Source organism: Phoca vitulina, unplaced genomic scaffold (genome assembly GCF_004348235.1).
Source record: "Phoca vitulina isolate PV1807 unplaced genomic scaffold, GSC_HSeal_1.0 scaffold60, whole genome shotgun sequence".
Classification (NCBI taxonomy): domain Eukaryota; kingdom Metazoa; phylum Chordata; class Mammalia; order Carnivora; family Phocidae; genus Phoca; species Phoca vitulina.
The window spans coordinates 190283-201282 of NW_022589763.1; the positions used below are offsets into that span (position 1 = coordinate 190283).

General features: G+C 55.8%; 1 protein-coding gene and 1 long non-coding RNA gene across 2 annotated transcripts in view; one reads left to right on the plus strand and one right to left on the minus strand.

Moving 5' to 3' along the window:
* The window catches only part of PPP2R3B (protein phosphatase 2 regulatory subunit B''beta), a 49041-nt gene extending 44891 nt beyond the window's left edge, over window positions 1–4150 (minus strand). The window contains exon 1 of the mRNA XM_032391110.1: window positions 3610–4150. Coding sequence (XP_032247001.1) covers window positions 3610–3942 — 333 coding nt within the window. The 5' untranslated portion in view covers window positions 3943–4150. The remainder of the gene's footprint in view (window positions 1–3609) is intronic.
* Window positions 4151–5133: 983 nt separating this feature from the next.
* LOC116623754 lies at window positions 5134–8365 on the plus strand. The gene is made up of 3 exons (XR_004297756.1): window positions 5134–5305; window positions 5769–5908; window positions 8016–8365. It is a non-coding gene; the product is annotated as an uncharacterized LOC116623754 (long non-coding RNA).
* The last annotated feature ends 2635 nt before the right edge of the window (window positions 8366–11000 follow it).

An 11000-nucleotide genomic window follows, 5' to 3' on the forward strand; every position in this document is an offset into this window, starting at 1 on the left:
CTGCGCACCCCCTACTACGTCCTCACGATGCAGCCCCTGCGCACCCCTTACCTCCTCACGGAGCCCCTGCAAACCCCTACCTCCTCATGATGGAGCCCCTGCGCACCCCACCTCCTCATGGAGGCCCTGAGCACCCCCACCTCCTGCAAAACATCTATCTTACAAAGGACTTGCATCCAGGTTATGTATAAAGAAAGGATTTGAACAGAGGTGTCAGGATGGCCCAAGAGCAGGTGATAAAAAAACTATTTGTCCAAAAGAGCCCTTAAATTTAAGGACGTCAGATTTTACAGCCAAAATTGTATTTACTGATGCTTGTAGTAGGTGAAAAATTCACATCCCCTAATGCATTAGCAGACAGCTCTGCTTGAAGTCCACAAGGGTCAGCAAGGAGCTCCTCTCAGCCCTACGAGCTGAAAATGCTCTGAAACGTGGTGCTAGACTAAAGCGTCACTAGAATTATTATGTTCTACCCTAAGCACACATCAAATCCCTTTCCTGTCAGACTTGTGTGAAGGATGAATTAATGTGGCAGAAGGTAGTGGGACACTGACCACTGCAGGGGAACGAGTAGGAAGGAGCCCCTGCAAGAGTCTGAACTAGCCGCTGGGCAAGGTCACTGGGATACTGACCACTGTGGAGAAGGAGTAGGAAGGAGCCCCACTGAGTCTGAACTTGCTGCTGGGCAAGGTCACTGGGATACTGACCACTGGGGGGGAGAAGTAGGAAGGAGGCCCACTGAGTCTGAACTAGCTGCTGGGCAAGGTCACTGGGATACTGACCACTGTGGAGAAGGAGTCGGAAGGAGCCCCATTGAGTCTGAACTTGCTGCTGGGCAAGGTCACTGGGATACTGACCACTGTGGAGGAGTAGGAAGGAGGCCCCGGAGCAAGTCCTGTACATTTGAAAGTCAGGTGCACGGGCTGCCGGAGAGTGTTCCTCTGCTGGGCATCGTTACCGGGGTAGGAAGTACGTGCAGAGACAGTGCATGCAGGCTGAGCTCTGATTCCCTAGGAGGAGCTCCCTTAGAAGCACATTCGGGGCTTTGCCTGGTTGGGATCGTGGTGAGGGACCCATGGAGCCCCTGCGGTTCAGCACTCAGCCTTCCCTCTGTGGAGACGGGTGGGAGACACTCCAAGTGCCTGTTGCGTGTAACGTGTTTGCCGAAGGCATCGAGCCAAGCGTGTGTGGTGAACGTCCCTGGGGTGGGGAAAGTAACAGGGCAGTCGGACACTCAGGGTGTGTGGACTCCCTGGCCTCCTCTTCCTCTTAGCTGGGGAATTACATGGAGCAGGGGTGAAAAGGAGCTGCTGGTGGCTGGCGGTCAGCCCTTGTGTGTCTGTGCACTCTGGAGAAAAGATGTGTCATCTGTGAAACCTCCTGTCCAGACCCGGGAGCATCACCCGTCCGTCCCCTGCCAGTCGGCGCTTGGGAATCGGGTCTTGGTGAACACCGCCTGACACAATGCGTGGACGGGGGGCACAGGAATGGGCCCCTCACATCTGGACCCCGTGAGAACATGGGTCCCCTCGGCAGTTCACTTCCCTAAATTCAACTGAAATGGTCTGTAAATTCCACACACGGGAAGACGTGTTTAAAGCCAACTCCGCGTCCCAGACGAGAGCCATCATTACTTTGTGACCTCGGGGGAAAAGACAAAGCATTCTGCTGTTCCTCAAAAGCGCGGCCCGCGCTGGTCATGGAAACTGCAAAGCAGAGGAGGAATCTCTGATTTCCTCAGGACGCAATTCCCACCAAGCCTTCCACGCCTCCCCCTGCGTCCCGAGCTCCCACGCCTGCACCGCCCACCCAACTCAGGCCTCAGGGCTCCAGACACACGGCTGCACGCATCAGCACTGTGGGAACCTTCATTTGGGGAGCGAGAGAAGGGGCGGACGGAGAGGCAGACAATCTCAAGCAGAGTCCACAGTGAGCGCGGAGCCCACTGGGGCTGGATCTCACGACCCTGAGATCAGGACCGGAGCCGAAACCAAGAGTCGGAGGCTCAACCAACTGACCGGGAGAATCGTGATCACACACCAGCCCCACCATGTGCGCACCTTTCAGAAGCGCTAGCAGCCAGCCGTGGAAGCAGGTCCAGCATCCTCAGCCCAGAGTGCTGCCTCCTGCCCAATCCCACAGGTGGCCACGCACAGAGCCGGCTCAGCAGCCCGCCTTCCGCAGTCAGACCGCTACGGCCTCTGGGGAAGACTGGACATCGGATCTCCACTCTGAACCTCCCCTCCCTGCGCCCCCTGCCTTCTCCTCGCTCAATTCAGTGCATCCCCCAAGTCACTGGCCCTCTTTCTGCCCAACCTCTCTCCCAGTTGAGAGAAACGACCTCTCCGTGCTCGGAACACCTGAGGAATGTAATTCCCCGGGGTGCGCGCCTCTGGGCCTACTTTACAGAAATACGTCCTTTTCAAGGCATCCAAGTGGCCCTCCTCCAGCAGGGCTGACCTGCCAACATCTGCAGTCCCAAGAGGGTTCCCACGAGGTCACGGGGTCACAAAATACAAGAATTCACCTGTGAGGGGTGCTGGGCCTCAGCGCTGAAACCTATTTACCGACAAGGCAGGCAGCTCGCTGAATGAGACCTCGGCTGTCCCAGGGGAGTACGGATGCCATCGTGGGGAGGGAAACCACTGTCCCCACAGGAGGAACCCTTCCGAGCGCTGGCCCTTCTCACAGATCTCGAGGCCTCTGTTACACGAGTGATTCGGGCAAAACTCCCCCCAGCACTAAGGTTCTGCGGTGCAGTGGGAAAGTGACTGACCAGAGCTCCAGGGATGGTCCGGGGGCCCTGCAGGTGCAGACGAGCCTTCCCGTGGGGTTCCCTAGAGGGTCTGAGCCAGGTGGCGTCTAGCGTGGCCTTTGGGCCCAGTTCCCACGCTCTGTGCAGACTGACTTTCTGGGAAAGGTCGTCGGGTCCGCTGGAACAGGCCAGAAAACCACCAGTACTTGCGCGCCCAGCGAGTCTTCCTGCAGGGAGGAGCACCCCGCAATCCGCCCTTAGCGGCCGGTCCGTTGGGGTTGGGAAGCTATCAGACCAGTGATACTACCATACGGTTCGTGCTGCTGCTGGGGCGCTAGCTCCAACGGGAACGTCTTCAACGTCATACACGCGTTCGCACGCAACGCGAACACGTCCGGCTTCAGGAGCACCGCAGGTCCGTGGTGCGCGCCAGCCGCCGCACTGGCCTCAAGCCCCGGAGCCAGCACTCTGTGACTTCGAACGCACACGGGATTACGCGCCAGAGACCAACCTCTTTTTTGGTACAGGGCTGTCTGACTGCAACTACTGTAGACAATTTAAGGAGAAAACCAGACAAATGAGGGATAAAACCTCTAGGTTCATTACTTAAGCCAAGAAAAAACTGCGGAGAAGTGGGCACCCAAGACCAAAACTTGGAAAGACTCGAAAGGAACATCAAAATTCCCACCCGAGACCAGCATGGGGCTCCGGCAATGACAGAATGTTTCAGCACACAGGGCTTCGTTTGGGGGAAAAACCGCGCAAATGTGAGTGTTTTCACGTGTGACGCTCCCCGCACCCCTGAGCCCCAGGTCGCCATGCACCCGACTTAGCAGAAGCGAAGCATAACTTACTACTCGCGTCCCTGCGGATCTGCGAGTCCCTCGCACGGGTGGCCCGGTCCTGGGACTAGCGGCGGCTCCCAGCGGGAGCGCGGTGGACGCGGGGGCCGGGCTGGGCGCCCCCAGGCTATCAAACGCAGCGGGCTTGCAGGCGGAGGCTGCGGCTGCTAGCGGGGGCCCGGGCTGCCCTGCGTCCCCAGCACTCGTCTCCGTCCTCCCGGGCATCTTGATCCTCTGCAGACAGTCCTGGAGCATCGTCTGCGTGCTGGACTCGCTGAGCCAGCACAGGAACAGCTCGTCCACCTTCATCTTGAGGACGGGCTGGAGGACTTTGCCGGGCGGCATCTCCAAGACGTGGACCCTCCTTCCCGAAGAGCCTCTTCCTCCTGCACGCCTGCCTGGCGCCAGGAACCCAAGCCAGGCCTGAACGGACGTCGGCGGAGCAGATGATGGCTGCAGGCGGGGGTCGCGGGCGCCGGGTCCAGGGGTCGGGGGTCACGGGCCCAGGGTCCCTAGGAGGCGGGGTGGCGGGCCTGGAGCCCGGGCCCAGGGTCCCTAGGAGGCGGGGTCGCCGGAAGGCTGGGGTGGCGGTCCGGAGCCCGGATCCTGGGGAGGCGGGGGTCGCGGCCCGGAGCCCGGGGTCCCGGGGAGGCGGGGTTCGCGGGCTCGGGGTCCTGGGGTCCTGGGAAGGTGGGGGTCTCGGGCCCGGGGTCCTGGGGTCCCGGGGAAGCGGGGCTCGCGGGCCCGGAGCCCGAGGTCCCGGGGAGGTGGGGGTCGCGGCCCGGAGCCCGGGGTCCTGAGGAAGGCGGGGGTGGCGGGCCTGGAGCCCGGGTTCCGGGGAGGCGGGGTTCGCGGGCCCGGAGCCCGAGGTCCCGGGAGCAGGCGGCGGCTCGGCCCCGCCCGACGAAGGGGCGAGGGGGCGCGGGTGCGGGCAGCGCCCGGCCCGCCGGAGGTCCGGCTGCGGGCGGCGCCGGCGTCTCGGGGGCTGCGCGGACGCCCGGGCCCGGCGAACGATTTGCAGCAGCGCCGCTAGGCCCGCGCAGCCCCGGGCAGCTTCAAAACGGGCGCGCCGGCCGCCTTCCCAAACAAGGTCGCCTACGTCATGCGTCACCGCGACGCGTGGCGTCATCACGACGGCCACGGGCGCCGCACGCTGGCACGCACGCCTCCCTGGCTTCGGACGCAGCGGCCTGCGGGGTCCTTGGCCGGGGGGTGGGCTTTGATGCAAGTGGGCGGGGCGTTTAGGGGCTGGGTGAGGACGGGGACGGGGCTGGCGGCCGCGCCACACGAGGTCTTCCTGATTTTTGGCTTTTTAGGGGTGCAGCCTACGCCCGCGAGGCGACCTGAGGGCCGGGGAGGTGGGAGCATGCGGCCCGCGTGCGTGCTCACCGGGGGGTGGGGGGGGTGGGGGGGGCGTTGCCTGGCAACTTGAGCATGCGCAGTGCATGCCAGCCGAGAGCGAGCAGGAGGCCTGGCGGTGTCGGGGACTGGGGCGGGCATGCGCAGTGCGTGCCCGCCGGGAGCGAGCCGGAGGCCCGGTCGTGGATGGCTGGGGGGCATGCGCAGTGCGTGCCCGCCGAGCACGGGGACGAGCGTGCGCGCGGCGGAGGTCGGGAGCGAGCGCGAGCCTAGGCAGGCAGTTTGTACATTAAAAGGGGAATTTCAGATCGTGAAGGGGCCCGTTGACGTTAATTTTGTTTACCAAGAGGTAATGATGCGTTGGACGCGTGCAACTCTTAAACGTCAGCTCTTTGGCATGAGAACGAACTGCGTTTATTGCAAAAATAATAAATCTATTGTGTTGGAGGTGCAATTAATTACCTGAATGACCTTTTGCGCCTCCCTCCCTCCCCCCGGCTAGCTTATTTCCGTTTATACTTTTAACCGGGTCGTTGAATCATACACAGGGCACACATGCACTCTTTGTGTCTTGTGTTTTTGGTTTTGATTTTGGTTTTCTGGGTTTTTTGGTTTGTTTGTTTGTTTGTTTGTTTGTTTTGGTAAAGACGTTTCCTTCTCCCTAACATGATTTTGTAAAATAGTTTTCACTTGGGTTTGCCCCGTTTTCGGGGGTAAGTTCAAGGCTTTAGGAGCTGGGTTCCACTCAGCAGTATAAATAGAGCGGACTCACGGGGTGTCTGGTTTTGTTTTGTGTGTGTCATGATTTCCAGCTCGGTCTGTGTTTCGCAACTGCAGCTGAAACTCCGTGTGCACCGCTCGTGGGAGCGCCATAACGCAGGAATCCTGCGAAGTTATTTCTGTTAATTGGGAAGCAAATGCTTGTGTGGGATGCTGTCGTTTCTGGACAGAAGTAAGTATTCATACAGATCGCTCTTTGGGTTTATCACATACAGACATCTTGTCAAGGAACAGACGTGCCTTTCACCCCGGGTCTTTAAACGAGCTGTCGCTCACTGCTCCCTTCATCGCTGTGGTTTTGGCGAGGAAAGGGCTTTTTTTGAGCCCCTGCACAAGACGGCTTTATACGTCCGGGGGCCGCTGGTGAGGCCCAAGGTAGTACTGTACAGCTTCCAAGCGGACAGAAATAAGGTCCAGGACAGGAACAGAATGCACCTTCAGTCTGTGCTGGCCCGCGAAGACCCTGTCCTGCGAGGACAAAGAGGTGCTGTGGGACCCCGAGGCCCCCCGGAGCCAGCCCTGTGCGGGGCTCGACGGGAAACAGGAGCACCGTCTGCTGATGACACGGAGGATGCTCTGGTTCTGCCTGACTTCCAGTGGGGTGGCAGGAGGGCCCCCTCAGGACAGAAGGATGGGGGTGGGGAGGAGCCAGTGGAGAGGAATATTCCCGAGGATTCTGTGTGGGAGGGGGGGACTGAGGAACAGCAGAGTCGGCTTCCCTACTGTGTTATCCTGGGGAGCTTGCAGAGGAAGGCACTGGGATGGTTGGAGGGGAGGGTGGCCCCTTCCTTTGCTCACCCGAGCCCAGTTCCCTCTGTTGGCCGCAGTCCACCCGGCCCCTCAGGGCTGGTCCACGCACCCCCAGCTTCAGCTCCATCAGGGGCTGGCTGCTCGGAAAGGCAAACCCATCACTGAACAACAAAACAACGTGTCTTTCTGCAGAGCCCCAGGTGGTTGATGGCACCCCCCCTACTTGGGGAAGGAAGAGGCCCCAAAGATAAGTGCCTGTGAGGTCCGATCTCACGGGTCCAGGCTGATCCTAAGCTGCAGGTACACTCACTGGAAATCAGAGTGATCAAGTTTGTATCTGCCAAGTACATTCATCCAAAACGAGTTGCTTTTTCTTCTTTTTAAAAAATCTCTGTTTCTATCATTAGAACGAACCTCTGGGCGCCTGGGTGGCTCATTTGGTTGAGTGGCCAACTCTTGATTTTGGCTCAGGTCATGATCTCAGGGTCATGAGATCGAATCCTGAGTTGGACTGGTGCTCAGCGTGGAGTCTGCTTGAGATTCTCTCTCCCTCTCTGTCTGTTCCTCCCACTCGTGCCCTCTCTCTCTAAAATAAATAAGTAAATCTTAACAAAAAAAACGAACCCCAGAAGAGCCATAAATGTGCCTGTGTTTGGTTTCAAGTGATTTCCTTCAAAGAAGCTAACCAGGAGCTTAATGACGTTCCTTGTGTCAGGTCTAGATACTATTTATGAATTCTGCCTCTCTGTCTCTCCTCTTCCTGTTTTATTTGCTTCACTTTGCTGCTGACTGACTTCCTTTCCAACATTTGGTTTTGTTTGCTGCCCCACGGCACGTCCTTTCGTACAATTTTGAAGTGGAAGAATTGGGTCTTTTCCTGTACTCCTCGAACACTCCGTAGCAGTGGGGTGGGTGAGTGGACCGGGCTGGTGAGCCAAAGGGCACATTCCACGACTGGGATGTTTCATGTCGCATTATTGTCGTGGGATCGGTTCCTTCTTGTGAAGCGGTCACCCCTGCTCCTCCTTCCCTCCAGGACTCAGCCCACGACCCAGCATCACTGCCTGCCCTTGATTAAAATCAGACTGATTTTCCATGACAGCTTTCCAGCGACAGAACCACAGATGAAATGGCCTTGGAAGACTTTTTTTTCAGCAAAGACGGTGTCATGGTCATTCCCTGGGTGCTATGCTGTTACTGTCGCCAGGACAAAAAGCATAGAAAACATCCATTAAAACTTCCCAATCTAAGCAGTGGTGTTTTAGGTAAAATGCCATATGGACCTGGTAATTAAGAAAAATAATAATTTATTTTGTTAGCATCCATCTTAATAAGCTTTCAAAGAAGAAAAGAAGTGTTGATCAAAACAACAAAAGGAAATGAATTGATAGCAGCCCTAACCAAACTAAAGAGAACAGAAAAATCGTAAATGCTTAAAAAAAAAAAAAAGGATGTTGTTCAGATTTGCCCTTTTCTCCGAAGGAAAGAGTTTTACAGAGGTTATGCACGTGTGCATTTTTTTTTTTCAGATGTCCACGTATTTTCCTGATTCAAGATCCCAGTTTTAAGCAGTGACGTGGTGGTGGTGGGGGGCCTCACAGACAGCGAGGCTGTGTCTCCACGGTCCTGCAGATGAGAGTCGGCAGCTGAATGATGTGTTTCTGTCCAGCTCCCGCTGGGATGCTTGGGAAGCTTTCACTTCTTGCTATCAGCTCGCCTGGCTCCGTCAGTCCTTTCTTAATTTATTTACGATGTATTTATTATGCTGCAATGTGGCATAATTAAGCTGCCGCCTATTGGGTCCTCTGAGTGTGTGCTACAAGCCTGAGGACAGAGATAAATAAAAGACGGTTCACAATCTCAAAGATGTCCTAGTCAAATGGGGTGGGAGTGGGGATTTATAGAATTAGATAATTCAATGCACAATTATGCGTCACAACGTGGAAGTGTGAGGAGAGAAAGGAAAATATGCAGAGAGAACTGGCTGAGGGAGGGAACATCAGCCTCACAGAGGGGGCGCTCAGTAAGTGGACACGTTCAGGACAATTTATACTGGAAAGCAGAATGTACCAAAGGAACACACAAGAAAAGGAGCTACAAAGGCCTCCTGAGGGGCTTCTGTGCCAGGCAAACACGTTTGGACTTTCTCCTGCACAAAAAATGGAATCAGGAGGCTGGACAAATAGAGATCCACGTTACCTTGTGGCAAAACAGTTGCTACAATGTGGCTTGCAACAACCTGGAAGGTGGGGGTGTGCCTGGTCCCCCTGTGGCATTGGGAAAGGGTGGGAAAACACAGCTGCAGGCTGGTTGTTTCTCTCTGCATTTGATCAATAACAACACAAAGGGTAGAAGTTTAGAGAAGAATGGGCCAGCTTGCAATCAGAATTTTAGAGAGGATACGGACAGCCCCCAAAACTGCAGGGTTGAAAAAGGAATCGGGTTTTCACCCAATCAGATGTGTGTGCATTACAATACCGCTTTGGCGGGGGGAGACCCAAGGCAGGTTTAATCCCCTTTGTGAAAACCCCTGAAAGAATGTAGGTGCACAGACGGGCTCCCAGAAAGAGCGCCAAGTCCCTGTGACCAAGTTTAGGGAGAAGAGCCAGCCTGGATCGGCCAACTTCCTGCCATGGTATAGATACCCTAACCCTAACCCTGACCCTAACTAGAGAGTTTGGGAATGGTTGTTATGCACTGGCAGCTGACTGATACATACAGTTGGAGCCATTGAATCAAGCTGGGGATTGAAACGATCAAATATGTCTGAGGCATTTGAGGCGCTTCGCTCTGGCGGGGAGGAGGAAGATCGGTTACAGACATAGGAACCCACAGCTGTTGGCGGGCTGTTGGGGCTTTATACAGTGTGTCAGTTGTCTGGCTCTGCCATAACAGGTTGCCACAAAGCCGGAGCCTTAGGAGAACACAGAAGTGTTCTCCCACTTTCTGGAGGGCACAAGGCCAATGTCAGTCTTACTGGGCTGAAGTCAGGGTGTCACAGGGCTGGTTCCTTCTGGACACTCTGCATGGACCTGTGCCTTGTCTTTTCCAGCTTCTGGTATCCACCTTGGCTCAGCGCCCTTGCTCCACCTTCAAAGCTCATCCTTCCCACCTCTGCTTGCATGTCATGTGGCCTCCTCCTTTTCTGTGCTCCCCCATCTCCCTCTGTGTCCCTTGTGTAAGGACCCTTGGGATGACACTGAGCTTACACAGATATCCAGGATGATCATCCACCTCAAGACTCACTTCATTATTAACATCAGTTATCATCAGTCTTACTTCGCTAGGGCTGCTGTGCCAACATACCACAAACTAGGTGACTTGACCAATCGACGTGCATCCTCTCCCGGTCCTGGAGGCTGGGAGTCTGAGATCCAGGAGGCTTGGAGTCTGAGATCCAGATGGGTCTGGAGGCTGGGAGTCTGAGATCCAGGAGGGGCTGAAGCTGGGAGTCAGATCCAGGAGGGGCTGAGGCTGGGAGTCTGAGGTCCAGATGGGTCTGAAGGCTGGGAGTGTGAGATCCAGGAGGGGCTGAGGCTGGGAGTCTGAGATCCAGATGGGTCTGGAGGCTGGGAGTGTGAGATCCAGGAGGGGCTGAGGCTGGGAGTCTGAGATCCAGATGGGTCTGGAGGCTGGGAGTCTGAGATCCAGGTGGGGCTGAGGCTGGGAGTCTGAGATCCAGATGGGTCTGGAGGCTGGGAGTCTGAGATCCAGGTGGGGCTGAGGGTGGGCGTCTAAGATCCAGGAGGCTGGGAGTCTGAGATCCAGGCGGGGCTGAGGGTGGTTCCTCCTGAGGCCTCTCTCCTTGACATATACACACTGTGTTCTCCCTGTGTCCTCATGTGGTCATCCCTCTGGGTGTCTGTGTCCTCATATCTCCTTATAAGGAAACGAGTCATATTGCAATAGGGTCTATCCCAATGACTTCATTTTATCTTAATCACCCCTTTAAAGACCCCATCTTCAAATACAGTCCCATTCTGGGGTCCTGGAGGTGAGGGTTTTAATGTGTATTTGTGGGGGGGGGGACACAGTTCAGCCCATTATGGGGGGAAAGGATGGGTTTGAGAGGGGTCTTGGCACGTGGACATTAGCAATCAGTATGACTCGTGAATATTGATTGTCCAAATAGCAGCAGAAAATTCAGAAGCAGAGAAAAGACTTTGTGTCTATTTGATTTCTTTTAATCATTTCTGTCTCATTATTAAGATTCTCTGTTTGCTAAAACATCATTTTTCTGGTCTGCTTTAGATCTTCGAGCTTGTTTTATACACCCATTTAAAGTCTGGCAAGTGAGTCCAATGTCTGGGCGCAAGGTGCATGATTCCTCTTATGTGAAATGTCCAGAATACAAAAATCCATGGAAACAGAAAGCAGATTAGTAGTCTCCAGGTGCTGGGGAGGGGGCTGGAGAGGGACTGCTCATGGGGACGTGGTCTCCTTTTGGGGGGATGAGAATGTGCTAGAACCAGATAGAGGTGGTGATTGCACACCTTTGGGAGTGTGCAAAATGC